This window comes from Anarhichas minor, unplaced genomic scaffold, assembly GCF_050575085.1.
Source record: "Anarhichas minor isolate MPS153535 unplaced genomic scaffold, ASM5057508v1 ptg000017l, whole genome shotgun sequence".
In the NCBI taxonomy this organism is placed as follows: domain Eukaryota; kingdom Metazoa; phylum Chordata; class Actinopteri; order Perciformes; family Anarhichadidae; genus Anarhichas; species Anarhichas minor.
Genome location: NW_027466463.1, coordinates 16,817,902 through 16,834,591, shown reverse-complemented (window position 1 = coordinate 16,834,591; position 16,690 = coordinate 16,817,902). Strand labels below are relative to the sequence as shown.

Here is a 16,690-nt window from a genome sequence, read left to right as displayed (position 1 = left end):
CATAAAAGCAATCCAGCTAAGAGGGGAAATGATTAATCAATTTGTCAGTCGACAGATTAATCTGCAAGTATTTTTGAAAAGTCATTTTTAGAGATATTCTATGTGGATGGCGATGTTGGCCGGTCCAACACTTTGATTTTCATGAAATGTGATAGATATATTCTTGTTTCCTAGAGGATGTATCCTAATAATAACTGATCATAATCATTTTTCTGCCAAATGTCAGGTCAAAATACTTTGGTTTATGACCAAATACCTACAAAACTAGCAACATTGCCATCATCCTCGGCTGTACTTTGTCCATCCATCTATTGTCTGCTCCCCATCCTGGGTTGGGTCACGGTGGCAGCAGGCTATGCAAAGTACTCCAGACGTCCCTCTGCCCAGAAGTGATTTCCAGCTCCTCTTGGGGGATCTCACAGCGTTCCAAAACCAGATGAAACATACAGTTTCTTCAGCGTTTTCTGGGTCCTTTGGACGTTCCTGGAAACCTCTAAAAGAAGGCGGGAGGGAGCAACCCACTGTTTTCTGGCAGGAAACCATGGCCTCCGATTTGGAGTTGCAGACTCTCATCCCGACCTCTTCACACTCGATCGCTGGCAGAACCGCATCATCTGCAAAAAGCCGAGAAGTAATTCTGAGGTCCCCAAACCAGACCCTGTCCTCCCCTATAGGAACGGCCTTTTGCCTGACAATGCCCCCGACCCCAATGCCTATCCTTGGGGGTACTGGCTGTACTCTGCTATTCGAAGCTAGGGTCTGTAATGTTGAGGAACTTGCCAGAGTACGCTATATTTTTTAAATGATCCAACCAAAAAACCCAGCCCAGTAATGCCAACTCTTATCCAATGAAGGTAACTAGCAGCACTAGCTTGAAAAGTCCCTAAATCTAGCAAGAAAGTCACCATGTCGTCAACACTGACAGCCCGTCCCTTCAGGCCTCCCCTTCCCCAAAGCCACTCCTCCAAAATGATCATTGTGAACGTAAACATGGCTATTGTTAGTACTCTCAGCTGTCAAGCTACGGCAGCTTGATGAAGACTTCAGCGCTTAGCAGTGAGTGCACGGGCAGAATACGAAGGCAGGTAGCCGAAGGAAATGATTGGACGGGCTTATTACAGTCCGGCAATGGCACCAGATACCGAATCTTTTTCTTTTTTTTGTCAGAGCATTTGATTTATTGATTGCCGACCCGGATATTATGAGAATTATGAGAAACAAATATTAGCGACTGCACCACACTTAATCGTGAACATGGTTAACATGCTTATACCTGATGCTGTTTCTTTTTCAGTCCGTCCCAAATGAAATATGTGGATTTGTTGCTTTTACTTTGTCTTCTATGATAGTAAACAGGACATCACACAATTGTATCGCATTTAATAGACTAAATGTTCAAGAAAATAAATCTCTGTGATTTTGCTTAACTTTTTTAGGATCTGATGGGTTTAAGCACACACACACACACGCACACACACACACACACACACACACACACACACACACACGCACACACACACACACACACACACACACACACACACGCACACACATACTGGGGGAAAAAAAAGCTGAGCTGACCACTTCTCTCCAGCAGTGCAGTCCAACTGCTGAGTGAAGACAAAACGTCCTGGCAGCTGCTCTGGTTTTTATCGGTGCTGATCTGAAATGCTTCTCCTTGGATTGACTTCAAATACACCATTTCGAAGCAAAGCACTGACGCGATTTTGTCAACAGCTATAATCAAAATGTGTGGGTTTTTTGGAAGAGCTTTTGTCCCCATTAGCCAAAAATCTTTGCTGTCCTGATTTTATTTATTTCACAGCCAGTTCCTGTTTTGGATGTTTCCTCGCAAAGCAGATTAAGTTTAGCAGTTTTGCAGCTACAAGAAAAATAAGGGAACATGAGTAGTGTTTTTTTTCCACTAGTTGTAATGAACACAGACAACTTTTCCCTGATACACAACAGTTTTGACTGTATACTCTACTGGAGCGATGAACATCATTCTTTCAAAATCCCCCATGATGATGGTGGAGAGTGCTGTCCGTATCTATGTATTCACACATGCAGCAGTATTGATAAAGTTATTGTTTTGCAAGTCACAGTTAAGTCTTAAGTGTTGGCTGTGAAGTCTAGATTCAAGTCCAGGTTGGAAACTTTAAATCCTCAAGTCATTATGAGGCAATCACAAAATCAACAGGGCAACTGCACCCAGACTATTAATATTCTATAAGAGAAGAGATGCAACCTCTATATCTTGGAAACATGTGAAGTGAAAGGGATGTTTAAGTTTGTCCATAAACCAAAAACACACACTGGATTATTGAGAAGACAAAATACTGTTATTGATGATATTGTTTTCATACATCAATGTCTGTATGTTTGACTGTGAGTCGGTGCATTTAGTGACATTCATCAGCTGCTACATTGTGCACATAGCTAAAATCTAAGTGATTAACCTGCAGCAAACAAAATCAAATTCATCAATGATTAATCGGGCAGCTGACAGATGTAGAGAGAAAGTGTGTTTGTGAGAGATAGAGGGGAGAAAGGGAGATGCTTGTGGCATCAGGTTTTTGCAAAGCTCAACACTATTTCAACCAGGATTGGATCGGTGTGTGTGTGTGTGTGTCTCTCTCTCCCTCTCTCTCTCTCTCTCTCTCTCTGTGTGTGTGAAGCGTTTATAGTGCCGCACCCTGTCCTCTGTGCGTAAAACCTCCCACGTACACCATCATCACACACCGCGTTTCATTCTTCCAGCATCTCGGGACGAGCGGAGGATAACGGTTCACCTCGCGGACAGGTTGGGCACAGATATGGGAGCGGAGCGGCGGCTTTTCTGCCTATGACACGGACGCACCGGGAGGGAAGGATGGCTCTATCCAGCCGGGAAATGTTGTGCTTGATCGGAACCGCCTGCCTCTGGCTGCCGTTGTTGGCGGAGGTACGTATACTCCTGTCTGGTGATGATGGTTATGTTGATGTTGATGATGATGATGATGATGATGATGGGGTTGATTTTGCAATGTGGCCTGATTTTTATTTTATTTTACCCTTTTTTTTCTTGACCCATGTCCCGTGACAGTCACGCTTTGGTGACCTGAGCTGCATTTGTCATGCAACCTAATTTAGGTCGATAATTAGATTAATAGGATTGATAAACCTCTACCGGAATTCAGGGCAATGCAACCAACATATTTAAGAACAGACTCGTGTCTGTTGTCGTGATTGATTTCGGGGTGCGTTTCCAACAAAGCAGGTGCAGGTCGGGGCGTTAAAAGCACCAGACAATCTGTCTTTTAGCCAATTAATGGTGCATTCAAAGCGCATTGTACAATTAAGAGGCTACACACGCACGCGCGAACACACACACGCACACACGCGGCCATGCACGGTCTCAATCACAACCCCTCCACCCTCCTCCTCCTCCTTCGGCCCCCTCGGCGGGATATCATGAGAGGAACCCATCGGTGGCTCCTCTGCCAACGCGGCGTGGTGGGAATGAACCCCGTTGAAGCTTGTCACAGCAGATCAGTCTGCTCAGACATGTTGGAGCCCAAAACTAGTGAAGCAGGCGTTGTCAGGTGTGGGTCAGAGCACCCAGAGCCACAGCTGGTCAGGTTCAATCATTTATACCACCAAATTGCTTAAAAGTTCTTCGTATTCCAGTCGCAAAACAATAAATTAATGCTAAACCATTAATAATCAAATTCATTCATTTTCTATTTTCTTATGTTTTTCTAAGTGTGTGCTGTGCTATTATAATGTGCAGCATATGAGCTGTATAGGCGTGATTAGTGGAGTATGTGCAGGATTTAATTAGACCCCCTTACACTGGAAGCAGCCGTGCATGTAGCACAAATAGCACACTGCAGATGAGTTTCAGTTTTTTTTTTCATTTCAACTTCATTAGACAAATCTTTTAATCAGGAAAAGACTGAATGCAGAAAGAGGCTACATAACATTGCAACAAAACATCAAAGATGTTCACAAGTAAACGGAAAGGAAACCAAACCGTGGAAATCCACCAATGCAGTCCTCTGTAATCTGCAAACTCTGCTTTGCTCTGAATCATCTACATTACTTCACTTTCATAGATCAAAAGTCTTAAGATAGCTTCATGTTAAAGCAGTAAGTTGTAATATGAAGTTGCCCTCAAGTTGCCTATCAAGGGGTCCTGGGGGCCCCGCATGCCAAAGCACATGTGCGAGGGAAGCATCTAAATAAATGGGCACAACTACTGTAGGTTTAAACCAACCAGTCCTTCAAATGAAAGTACTAAATACATTGTCCAGGTCCTTCAGGCGGGATGACAGAATTTGTCTGTGCCTTCACAAACCATTAGAAATCACACGCCACAGCGTCGTCACAGTGTCGTAACGCCCACCCTCTGGTTCCCCCCATAGGTGAACACTGTTAACTCTGTCAGCGCTGTTGCCGTTGTTTGCACTGTTTGTGCTGTTAGCACCGTTAGCTGCTAGCCACCGACTCAGCCGTCTCCATGTTGAGTGCCATGTCGAGGCAATAGGCATGCTCTGTATTGAGCACCTTTAAGGTCAGAGGACCTTCGTCGTCACGTTTTCATGCTTTACAAAAACTAAAAACAAACATTGACTGTCAAGTGGAAATGAACTGTCTGATGTTTTGTTGAACCATCCATCTTGACTGCATACTTTGTTGCTCCTTCTTCCTTTGTGCCCATCATAGTGACTGTGGCCACTACAGGAATGCCGTTTTGGTGCACTTGTTGGAAAGACTGATGCTGTCTTTCATCTTGGGAAGACAATGCCAGCCCACCATCATAGAGCACCTTCTGTATCTGCTGTATTTGTCTATATGCAAATCCACCAACCCTGTCTCCTAGAAATTACATTACTTCTAATATCAACATAATAAGAAAAAATGTGTTCATTCACAAATCTACCAAGTTGCAAAATGTGAACTCACGCACAAAAAGAGTTTTAATAGGTTGTGAAGCTAATATGTATGATAGATTAGATGGTAGAAAACCTCAATTTAAAGCACTTCACCTTTCGCAAATAGGTTTGGGTTCCTTTCAGGTTGAATCCAGGCGTGGTGCCCAAATCATAGAAGACAAAAATCATCTGAAGACAAACTTAACAGCTTACCAGAAACAACCAGTCAGGGCAACACCGTTTTTATCATTTAGCACTAAAAGGTTGGACTATAAACATCAGTTTTCTATTCTGCAGAAACTCATTTTCCCTCAGAGCAGAAATGGACTCTTGCTTCTTCATTTCTTCCCGTCTCCCTTCACAGTCCCGGCTCTAGTGTGTGTTTGTGTGCATTTGCATGGCTGGACGCAGCTGTGAGAGCGTCATAACTGATTACCGCTGTAATCGAGCCGTGTGATTGATATGAACGGAGATATCAGCAACCATGTTCGCTACCACAGGTCACCTGTTCCCGCTGTAATGTCATTAAGCTGAGCGGGGAGACTTCTGGGAGGCGTTTGCAAAGTGTGTTACATACGTGTGTGTGTGTGTGTGTGTGTTTGTGTGGGTTATCGGTTGTCTGAAGAGCAAAACTAACCTGTGTGAAGGTGAAATGTGTCGTATTACTCTGCCCTCACAGCGGCAGCACTGTGTGTGTGTGTGTGTGTGCGTGTGTGTGTCATGGACGTGTGTGTGTGTGTGTCCTCTCCTCTTCTGCAAGGTGCCCCACTGTTATGTAGTGGTGTGACCTGATTTCTGAAAATGAAACCGACATTCTTCTGTCAGATATTATCAGATACTGTCTAGTAATATTAGTGTGTGTGTGTGTGTGTGTGTGTTTACACTGTACGCTACGCTCTCACACCTGGGTGGCTTGTATTTTTTAACTCTGACTGGTGCTCCCTGCTGTTAATGAATACACTCATTCACAAATGCAAGTAAATTGTGAAAATACTCCTGAGTTTACAGCCTTTTCTCCGTTCGATTCATCCTTTAAGTGGCCATTTAAATGTATCGCCTCCATGCAGAGAGCCGTCCAATTTGTGCATGTTTCATCTAAATTTGGTTGCGGTTACACGATGCCCTCAGCAGAACGACGACAGCTCCGCTCATTTGTTATCAAACACTTAAAATGACGCAGACAAAGGCAGCTTGTGTGGATGTGAGAAGAATCACTGGTTTCTGTCAGGAGCGAAGGCGGAGGTGCTGGAATGTTGTTGCAGAGCTGCAAAAACCTGTTCGACCGGATTGGTGTACGAAGTGTCACTATCATCGTTGGTGTCTTTTAATGTTAACCCTTTAGTTACCTAAATCCAGCCAACCTGTAACCATAGAGGAGGCAGAGCAGTGGACGGTCAGATGGGATATTGAGGATTTATTTTATTCAAGAGTTGTTAATCCAAAATATGCCATGCCCACAACAAGAATTTGACAACCAGTAAAAAAAAAAACAGTATGGAATATATTTTAAAAAGGTTTTTTTTTTTGGACAAACATTTGCATCATGAATTGCATTTGTCACAAATATTGAGGCCGATTTCTCTCCATAAATGAATAAATTCATGTTCTGGGGCCCAGTGCTTTGTCTGCTAATTAAAAGGAACAGAAAACATAACCTCCTGACCTCCACAGTCTGTCTTGTTGTTGGTCTGCGTTTGTTTCACTAACATCATGTCTTTTGGGGCTGAATTCTGAGATGATCAACTGACATCCTGGTCTGCTGTCTAACTTGCTGCTTCTGTCTTCCCGTCTGCAGGTGGTGGCTGAGGACAGTTACTTAAACGAGGTGCAGAACTCAGGTGAGTGGGAGGAGATACTCCGAACACAGCACTCTCATCCTGTCTGTACTCTCAGCTATAAATCAAGTGTCCCTCCATCCAGCCTCTCCTCCTACACCATCGCTACCATTCTCTATACTGTGATTTTTCCCCCTGCAGTTTAACCCACATTCTGACTCACGCTCACATGAAACCCCTCTGTTGACGCCTCTTCTACGCTCTCTTTATCCACCCGCCTCAGCCCTGCTCCCACACTATATCTTTTACCTCTCCTCCTCCCTGCGGCCTGCACCCCTCTGCATTTAATTTCCCTCTTTTCTCCTCTTTCCCTCCATCCCTGAGAGGAGTGGAGGCCATGTTGGGGGGTGGGGCGAGGGACTCCTCCTCTGGCTCGTTTCCATCACAGAAATATCTGTGCTTTTACAGCCGTGCACACACTTACAAAAACAATTACAAACACACCTCTCAGTTACCTGCCAAACCGGCTAGCTCATGTGGAAACCACCTCAAGGCTCTCTCTAAAAAATAAAAAAAGACAAGCACCTGGATAGCAAGTACGAAAATTCAGCAAATGTTGCACAAGATGCTTCTCTGTTGCAACGGTTGCCTCCAGCTCTCCTTTGTTGCACAATATTGTATTAAAAAAACCAGTTTGACGTTGAGAAACGGAGCGGCAATTTCCCCATATTTGTTAAAATGTGTGTGTTTTTCCACACATCACCCACCCCCCATACAGCCAGCCTCCGAGTGTGAACCGTGTCAAATACTCATTGTGGCCGGGAAATGGATTATGGGTAGCGGGGAGACTGAGTGTTCCCATGGCGATGGGCAGAGTACCGTTGTCGTGGCAATGCGGAGGGTGTTAGCGGCGAGCATTGTGTGTGTGTGTGGTTGTGAACGCTGCGGGTGTTGAGATGAATAAAAGGACACGAATGAGGCATACATGGCGAGGGAGGAGGTGAAAGTAGTTAAGAGAATTTAAAGGTGCAGTGATAATAAATATCAAAACAAAGAGAGACATTTGTTTAAATGTCATTCTTTGCCTCAGAATGCATTTTTACTTTATTATTTAAGTGTTATTGCCATTACAGATGAAATGCAGCTTTAACATCATTTAACAACAGTGACAAGACATACATCTCATGTTATCATAAAAACAAAATCAGCATAAAAACTCACAGAGCACGAGGGTTTTTGTCCCAGTAAGTCATGACAGTGAGCCCGCATCAATAACACCAGATCCTCAAACTGAGGCAGCTGAATAGAATTCAGCCATCGTTCATTTTCAGTATTTTTCAGCTGTGACATGACATAATGTCCTGTGATGAGCTATAACATGGCCCACTTCCAAACACTGGAACTCGAGTTAACATCACCTTCGTCATCAGTGACTGAATGTAAGAGCTGAAATAAAAAGTAAAAATAAATAATTTCAAGCTAAAATGTCAAACATTTGCTTGTTCCAGCTTCTCAAATGTGAGGATTTGATATCATAGATTTTGGACTGCTGATCGGAAGAATATTTTCTGTCACTTTAGAGACAAAATGATTATTAAAGTCAGCAACACGTGTATTTATACTTACAAGGGGGAAAAAAGCGTTGAATTAAGATGCATGTTGGTGAATTTGTATTATGTATTGTACAACTTTTGATGCTTAATCATCCACCAGAAAGCTCCAGAAATATATTTCTGATAAAACATTCTACCCATAAATTAATCATAATTTTTCCTCTGTATTTTCTGCAACCACACCAAACATAAACACCACCACCTCACTTAATCACAAAGTGATAATCTGCACACTTCGCAGCTGTATTGTAGAAGTTTCTCTACTAATTTCTCCTTTTATGCATTTACTTCTCCTGCACTTGATTCATTAATTCTTTAATATTTACTCTGCTCTGTTTTTTGACAAAAATCTGTATTGCAGTCAAACACATCCGCTGCATTTTAGTGACTATCACGAATCACAGATTCTCTGAAACTTCCATTCACTTGGTACGGCCTGCAGGAACGATCACCATAGGACCCAAGTTTGACCCGTATTCATTATTACAGGGGTTAAAGTACGGATGCAGTTCTTCAGTAAAGACACACTTAGGAAACGAGTAAATGAGAGTTGCGGTCTGTACGTCGTAGAAAGCGATTTGCCCTCTGTCATAATCCACAAACACGCCGACCCGCTCCACTTTCCCGAAGTTTACCGGCACGTTTGGAGAAGTGGAGGTTTCGAACTTATCCTTTACGAACCGGATGGCCCAGAGTCCACAGTGAGGACTTGGAACAAGCCCCTTCTTCTGGACAGACGCCTTGGCCACGCCCAGACTCCATTCAGTCTTTCCTCCCACGAACACCTCGAAGTAAAACCTACGTGACGAGAAGCCTCTCTTTCCCAGAACAGCAAGCTTTGAAGCGAACGTTTTTGGTTTCAGGTTCTGTTTTTTTTTCGTACCTGAACTCATACCAAGTCTCACCTGTTTCTTGTCATCAGATAAGATGAGCCGAGGGTGAGCTGTATCGGGATCGAGCACCACGTCCACTTCATACTGTCGGATGCATCTCAGCGTAGCATCTTTAGACACGTCTGTGCCGTCAGAGGCGTTTTGTACTTCTGTGCTCATTTCATTCAGCAACATTCGCAGTTGAGGAACTGTTTTGCCCAAAGATCTTTGTATGTGGAGTATCTCCACTTGTCTATTAAAACTGATTGTGTTCAAGTCCATTGTGTGGGGTAGGATGGGTGGGTTTGGGGAGCTTTGAAGGAAAGAAAGCGGGTCTTCGTTCTGTTTCAGCTCCCTCAGCTTCCCCGTTGTCTTCTGCAGCGCAGTGATCTCTCGCCTAATACCGCTAATGAACCCAGCTGCTTGTTCTTCTGCTGCTTTTTGCTTCTCCTCGATCACCTTCACAACCTCTGTCTGGCTCTTCTGGATCTCAGAGACCAGTGCCGTCAAGTCCTTCACGCTGTTCGCTATCACATCTTTAGTTTCTGTCTTGCTTTGTTCCAGTGACAAAATCACTTCTAGAACTTTCTGCAGCCTTTCTTGGATCATCTGCTGAACTTTGGCCTCAGTGTCCCCCAGCAGAGCCATCTTGTCGTCGTACAAACGCTGCACAGAAACAACGTCATGGTTCACGTGGCGTAAACCGGCGCAGACTTCACACAGCAAAACCCCGTCGTTCCTGCAGAACAACGTCAGGAGTCTGTGGTGCTCCTTGCAGATCTTGTCCTCCAGGCTCGCCACGGGCTCAACTAGTGTGTGTCTCTTCAGGCCCGCAGCTCTGTGATGAGGCTCTAGATGGACGTCGCAGTAGGACGTCAAACACTCCAGACAGGATCTGACAGCCTCTCGCTGGGCGTCAGTACAGATGCCACACAGCACCGCTCCATCACAAGGAGCCTGCTGTTGGTCCGGGCTCCAGATGTGAGCGTCGGTCACTTGAAGCGACACGAACTGCGATGCGAGCTCTGAGATGAAAGTGTTGACCTTAAGGTCCGGCCTCCTTTCAAAACTCTGCTTACAGACCGGACACTGGCTGACTGGGATGCCGTTCCAGTAGGACGTGATACAGGACATGCAGAAGTTGTGTCCGCATGGTGTGGAAACTGGCCGAGTGAACACATCCAGGCAGATGGGACAAAGAAGCTGGTCCTCAGATAGAAGACTGTTGCTGGAGGCCATTTCTGAAAAACAAAATATCTCATACTGTTACAGTTAAATCAGAGTTTGCCCAGTTGTCATTAAATTGAAGATGTTAAAATTTACTTTTTTTTTTAGCATTTTAAAAGTACCCTGTGGAGTTTTCTTCTTAACAAATAGAGTCTGTTTTGTGTTTTTCTTAAATACATTTACAGCTGAAATAATTAGTGAATCGACAGAAAATCAATGTGAAACTATTTTGATAATCAAATTGTTTACGTCATTCCTTTTAGGAAAACCATCAAAAGTTAAGTGGCTCCACTTTGTCTTCTGTGAATATCTGATTAGCTGAATGTCTTTCTTTAGGTGTTAAACTGCTCATCTTGTGCTTTAGGAATTTTTCAGATTTTTCTTATATTCTATGAACCAAATGATTAATAATTAATTGAGGAAACAACTGTCAGATTAATCAGTCTGAAAACAATGGTTAGTTGCGGCCCTAAATGCATTTCTTACCCCACACCACTCTTTTGAAAAGTGTGAAACCTGCATTGTTTCCCTGTTTGCGGTCAGCTATTTAGAAAGGAAGTGAGTACACACCTCCAAGACCAAGATGAGTCATCAAACATATTTTAACAGAAACCACAGAAGGATTTTGAAAAACAAACAACTGTATTTGTCATATACCAACAGGACTACTTGTCTATATCCAAGTGCAAAGCCGATGAAGACCATGAAATATGAAAGATTACTAAATGGACCTTGTGTTTAGATTATTTATCCAACAAGACAACAAATCTTTTTAATTATGCTCGACAAAGCAGCATTTCACAACAAAACTGCTCCAAAAACAAAACATAGATTTCACTTCTTATGAGTTCATAATGAAAGTGTGGCTCAGTAATGTACTTACGTCTGTGGCTGTTGGTCTGTAAAGGAGAAATGATGAAGACAGAGATGCTGGTTGTTTAACAGGAAATAAACTTGCTTTCAGTTCTTAAAGAGACAGGCACCTTTGTTGGGTGTCTGTTAAGTCCGAGGCTTTTTTTAAAGATTTGGGTGAGGGCTGTTTTGGGGTCCAATGGATAGGTGTGTTCTGTATTATTTGTTGTTTGAGGATAGATTTCTGCCTTACAAAGCAAACAAATTATACAAATAATAACTTCAAATAAAGTTATGCAATGCTTTTTTACTTTATTACATTTTCATCAAGCTGGCAAGCAAACTTTTATAACCACTACAGATCATACAGCTTTAAAAACAGTCTTATTTACATTGACGAGACACTTTGTGTTATAAAAACAAACTCACCAGAACTCTGAAACGTAAGCAGCTACATGGAGCTCAGCCATCATATATCTCAGTATTTACAACTGTGTTATTACTGCGTTATTATCAAAAGGCCTGTTATGAGCTTCTGCGTGGTTTTCTTCCAAACACAAGACCCTCACAGATCTAAAGCCTCCAACATAAGGGCCTGAATGTTGGAGCTGAAAACACGAAGTGAGGAATGCAATTCAGCACTTTGTGAAATCACAGAAATATTGATGTTTTAATTGATTGTTTTAATTGAGTCATATTGTTTCCTCTTTTAAAATAACCATAACAAAGTATTTCCTGCAACAACACCAAACACAAACAACACCACTGCATTTTATCAAATAGTGATGATCTGCAAATTTAGCTTTCCCCGCTACCAGTTTCTCCTTTTACATCACTTGCAACTGATTCACTACGTATTGAATCATCTATTAAGTTAGCTCTTCTGGTTTATTTCCCTCTGCTTGATATTGTATTAAAAATAATTAACAAAGGTAATGATGAGTTTGGATCTAAGGCACACTGAAACTCAATAGAGACAGAAATCAGCAAAGGAAGATGGTTCATCTCCTTAAATACTTTACATATTTAATGATTATAAAAAGCTGCTTTACCAAATTTTTTTTTTTGCAATTAAACACATCAGTTGCATTTTAGTAAATAACCCACAAATTACCCCGTCCGGCCTACAGGAACAATTATCATCGGCCCAAAGTTTGACCCGTATTCGTTATCACAGGGGTTAAAGTACGGATGCAGTTCTTCAGCAAAGACACACCCAGTGAACGAGTAAATCAGAGTTGCGGTCTGTACGTCGTAGAAAGAGATTTGCCCTCCGTCATAATCTACAAACACGCCGACCCGCTCCACTCTCCCAAAGTGTACCGGCACGTTTGGAGAACTGAAGGTTTCGATCTTATCCTTTATGAACCAGATGGCCCAGAGTCCACAGTGAGGACTTGGAACAAGCCCCGTCCTCTGGACAGACGCCTTGGCCACGCCCAGATTCCAGTCAGACTTTCCTCCCACGAACACCTCGAAGTAAAACCTACGTGACGAGAAGCCTCTCTGTCCCAGAACTGCGAATTGTCTTGTAAACATATTCGGTGTCAGGTTTACCGTTGGACGTAAACTCATCCCAAGTCTCACCTGTTTCCTGTCATCAGATAAGAAGAGCCGAGGGTGAGCTGTATCGGGATCGAGCACCACGTCCACTTCATACTGCTGGATGCATCTCAGCGTAGCATCGTTAGACACGTCTGTGACGTCAGAGACGTTTTGTACTTCTGTGCTCATTTTATTCAGCATCATTCGCAGTTCAGAGACTGCTTTGCTAAAAGATCTTTGTATGTGGAGTATCTCCACTTGTCCATTGAACCTGATTGTGTTCAAGTCCATTGTGTGGGGTAGGATGGGTGGGTTTGGGGAGTTCTGGAGGAAAGAAAGCGGGTCTTTAGTCTGTTTCAGCTCCCTCAACTTCATCGTTGTCTTCTGCAGCTCGGTGATCTCTCTCTCCATACTGCCAATACACCCAGCTGCTTGGTCTTCTGCCGCTTTCTGCTTCTCCTTGATCACCTTCACAACCTCCGTCTGGATCTTCTGGATCTCAGAGATCAGCGCCATCAAGTCCTTCACGCTGTTCGCTATCACATCTTTGGTTTCTGTCCTGCTTTGTTCTACTGTCACTTTCATGTCTCGGAACTTCTGCAGCCTTTCATGGATCATCTGCTGCACTTTGGCCTCAGTGTCCCCCAGCAGAGCCTTCATCTCTTTGTGCGCGTGCTGCACAGAAACAACGTCATGGTTCACGTGGCGTAAACCGGCGCAGACTTCACACAGCAAAACCCCGTCGTTCCTGCAGAACAAAGTCAGGAGTCTGTGGTGCTCCTTGCAGATCTTGTCCTCCAGGCTCGCCACGGGCTCAACTAGTGTGTGTCTCTTCAGGCCTGCAGCTCTGTGATGAGGCTCTAGATGGACGTCGCAGTAAGAAGTCAAACACTCCAGACAGGATCTGACAGCCTCTCGCTGGGCGTCAGTACAGATGTCACACAGTACCGCTCCACCACAGCGAGCCTGCTGTTGGTCCGGGCTCCAGATGTGAGCGTCGGTCACTTGAAGCGACACGAAATGCAATGTGAGCTGTGAGATGAAATTGTTGACCTTAAGGTCCGGCCTCCTTTCAAAACTCTGCTTACAGACCGGACACTGGCTGACTGGGATGCCGTTCCAGTAGGACGTGATACAGGACATGCAGAAGTTGTGTCCGCATGGTGTGGAAACTGGCCGAGTGAACACATCCAGGCAGATGGGACAAAGAAGCTGGTCCTCAGATAGAAGACTGATGCTGGAGGCCATTTCTGAAAAACAAAAGATCTATACTGTTACAGTTAAATCAGAGTTTGCCCAGTTGTCATTAAATTGAAGATGTTAAAATTTACTTTTTTGTTAGCATTTTAAAAGTACCCTGTGGAATTTTCTTCTAAACAAATAAAGTATCTGTTTTGTGTTTTTCTTGAATACATTTACAGCTGAAATAATTAGTGAATTAGTCAATCGACAGAAAATTAATCTGAAACTATTTTGATAATCAAATTGTTTAAGTCATTCCTTTTAGCAAAACCATCAAAAGTTAAGTGGCTCCACTTTGTCTTCTGTGAATATCTGATTCACTGAATGTCTTTCTTTGGGTGTTAAACTGCTCATCGACAAAAAACTACTTGCGCTTTAGGAATTTTTCAGATTTTTCTTATATTCTATGAACCAAATGATTAATGATTAATTGAGGAAACAACTGTCAGATTAATCAGTCTGAAAACAATGGTTAGTTGCGGCCCTAAATGCATTTCTTACCCCACACCACTCTTTTGAAAAGTGTGAAACCTGCATTGTTTCCCTGTGTGACGGTTCCCTACCTTGCGTACTTGTGTATGTTCCTTTAAGCCAGCAGGTACCAGAGGTGGTGATCACCCTAAGTGGAGGCACCTGGGCCCGGTGCGCTTCCACTATAAGGCTCCGCCTTCCTGGCAACCAGAGGCGCTCTCCTATCACCCCGTGGAGGAAGGCTCGTTCCAACCACCAGTTGTCGTTAGACGTCTTGTTTATGTCGAATAAAACTCTTTGCTTTTGGTAAACTGTCTGCGTCTCCCTGATAAGGTCATGGCTGTCAGAGTCAGGTCGTGACACCCTGTTTGCGGTCAGCTATTTTGAAAGGAATGTAGTACACACCCCCAAGATCAAGATGAGTCATCAAACACAAACATCGAACAAAAAGTTCGGAAATTAGTGTTTGGTAGATTATTTCTCTGTTGTAACAATGCTTCTTGGCAATACATTTTATACCGTTGGAAAGCCTGTTTAGTTACCTTTCAAACGGTGCCCCATTTGTAAGGAACATACATTTGTGGGATGAGCAGCACAGCTGAGTATGTGGGTTGCGCCCATGAAAAATTTGCCAAATCTTCTCTGCCAATGGCAAACAGCGTATTCTGCTGTTGCTATTGACTCTTGTTTGGTGTTGTTTGGTGGATTGAAGTCTATCAGTAACAATGAAGAAACAAGACATATTGGCAATTTATTCATTTAACAAACAGGAGCCTCAGTAGCGTGTGGAAGAACCATACACAGCCACAACAGCCTGGCACCTCCTCCTCATGCTGGTCACACACTGCTGTGGGATGGCATTCCACTCCTCAAGCAGGATTTGTCGCAAGTCAGCCAACGTGGTTGTGTTGGTCACTCTGGCACGAACAGCTGGTCCCACAAGTGTTCACTTGGGTTAAGGTCAGGACTGCTGGCAGGCCATTCCATCCTCTCTACTCCCAAATTCTGGAGGTAGTCTCTGATAAACCGCTCTGTGGGGGCGAGCGTTGTCATCTTAGAGACTTAGAGGATGGAGTTCGGTCCCAGACTGTGGAGAAATGGGATTGCCACTGGTTGCAGAATCTCATCTCGATATCTCTCTGCATTGAGATTGCCTCCAATGAAGACAAGCCTCGTTTTTCCAGTGATGGAGATGCCGCCCCACACATCACACTGCCTCCACCAAAAGGTGTTACTCTATTGGTGCAGCAATCAGCATAGTGTTCTCCCCGTCTTCTCCACACTTTGACCCTACGATCCAACTTCCTTAGGCAGAATCTGGACTCATCGCTGAACATAACGTTCCTCCACATGTTCAGGTTCCAGTGCAGGTGTTGCCGACACCAGCGCAAACGGGCCCGACAGTCAATAGCAACAGCAGAATAAGCTGTTTGCCATTGGCAGAGAAGATTTGGCAAATTTTTCATGGGCGCAACCCACATACTCAGCTGTGCTGCTCATCCCAGAAATGCATGTTCCTTACAAGTGGGGCACCGTTTGAAAGGTAACTAAACAGGCTTTCCAACGGTATAAAATTAATTGCCAAGAAGCATTTTTACAACAGAGAAATAATCTACCAAACACTAATTTCCGAACTTTTTGTTCGATGTTTATTTTAACAGAAACCACAGAAGGATTTTGAAAAACAACTGTATTTGTCATATACCAACAGGACTAGTCTATATTAAAGTGCAAAGCCGATGAAGACCATGAAAGATTACTAAATGGAACTTGTGTTTAGATTATTTCTCCAACAAGACAACAAATATTTTTAATTATGTTCGACAAAGCAGCATTTCACAACAAAACTGCTCCAAAAACAAAACTACAACACACACACAACATAGATTTCACTTCTTATGAGTTCATAATGAAAGTGTGGCTCAGTAATGTACTTACGTCTGTGGCTGTTGGTCTGTAAAGGAGAAATGATGAAGACAGAGATGCTGGTTGTTTAACAGGAAATAAACTTGCTTTCAGTTCTTAAAGAGACAGGCACCTTTGTTGGGTGTCTGTTAAGTCCCGAGGCTTTTTTAAAGATTTGGATACAGTGAGGGCTGTTTTGGGGTCCAATGGATAGGTGTGTTCTGTATTATTTGTTGTTTGAGGATAGATTTCTGCCTTACAAAGCAAACAAA

General features: G+C 43.4%; 2 protein-coding genes across 4 annotated transcripts; both read right to left on the bottom strand.

Moving 5' to 3' along the window:
* Positions 1–7,749: 7,749 nt before the first annotated feature.
* On the bottom strand, positions 7,750–11,426 carry LOC142952023 (E3 ubiquitin-protein ligase TRIM21-like). Its single transcript, XM_076093998.1, has 2 exons — positions 11,287–11,426; positions 7,750–10,417 (listed from the first exon to the last, which is right to left on the bottom strand). The coding sequence occupies exon 2, from the start codon at positions 10,413–10,415 to the stop codon at positions 8,727–8,729; it is 1,689 nt and encodes a 562-aa protein (XP_075950113.1). The 5' UTR covers positions 10,416–10,417; positions 11,287–11,426; the 3' UTR covers positions 7,750–8,726.
* A 116-nt stretch (positions 11,427–11,542) lies between these two features.
* Positions 11,543–16,601, bottom strand: LOC142952024 (E3 ubiquitin-protein ligase TRIM21-like). 3 transcript variants are annotated; one of them, XM_076094001.1, is made up of 2 exons: positions 16,452–16,601; positions 11,543–14,050 (listed from the first exon to the last, which is right to left on the bottom strand). In XM_076094001.1, exon 2 carries the CDS (start codon positions 14,046–14,048, stop codon positions 12,366–12,368), a length of 1,683 nt encoding a protein of 560 aa, XP_075950116.1. In that variant the 5' UTR covers positions 14,049–14,050; positions 16,452–16,601; the 3' UTR covers positions 11,543–12,365. The 3 variants fall into 3 exon arrangements, with proteins under 3 accessions (XP_075950116.1, XP_075950114.1, XP_075950115.1); XM_076093999.1 differs by lacking the exon at positions 16,452–16,601 and adding an exon at positions 14,606–15,007; XM_076094000.1 differs by lacking the exon at positions 16,452–16,601 and adding an exon at positions 14,615–15,007.
* Positions 16,602–16,690: the final 89 nt, after the last annotated feature.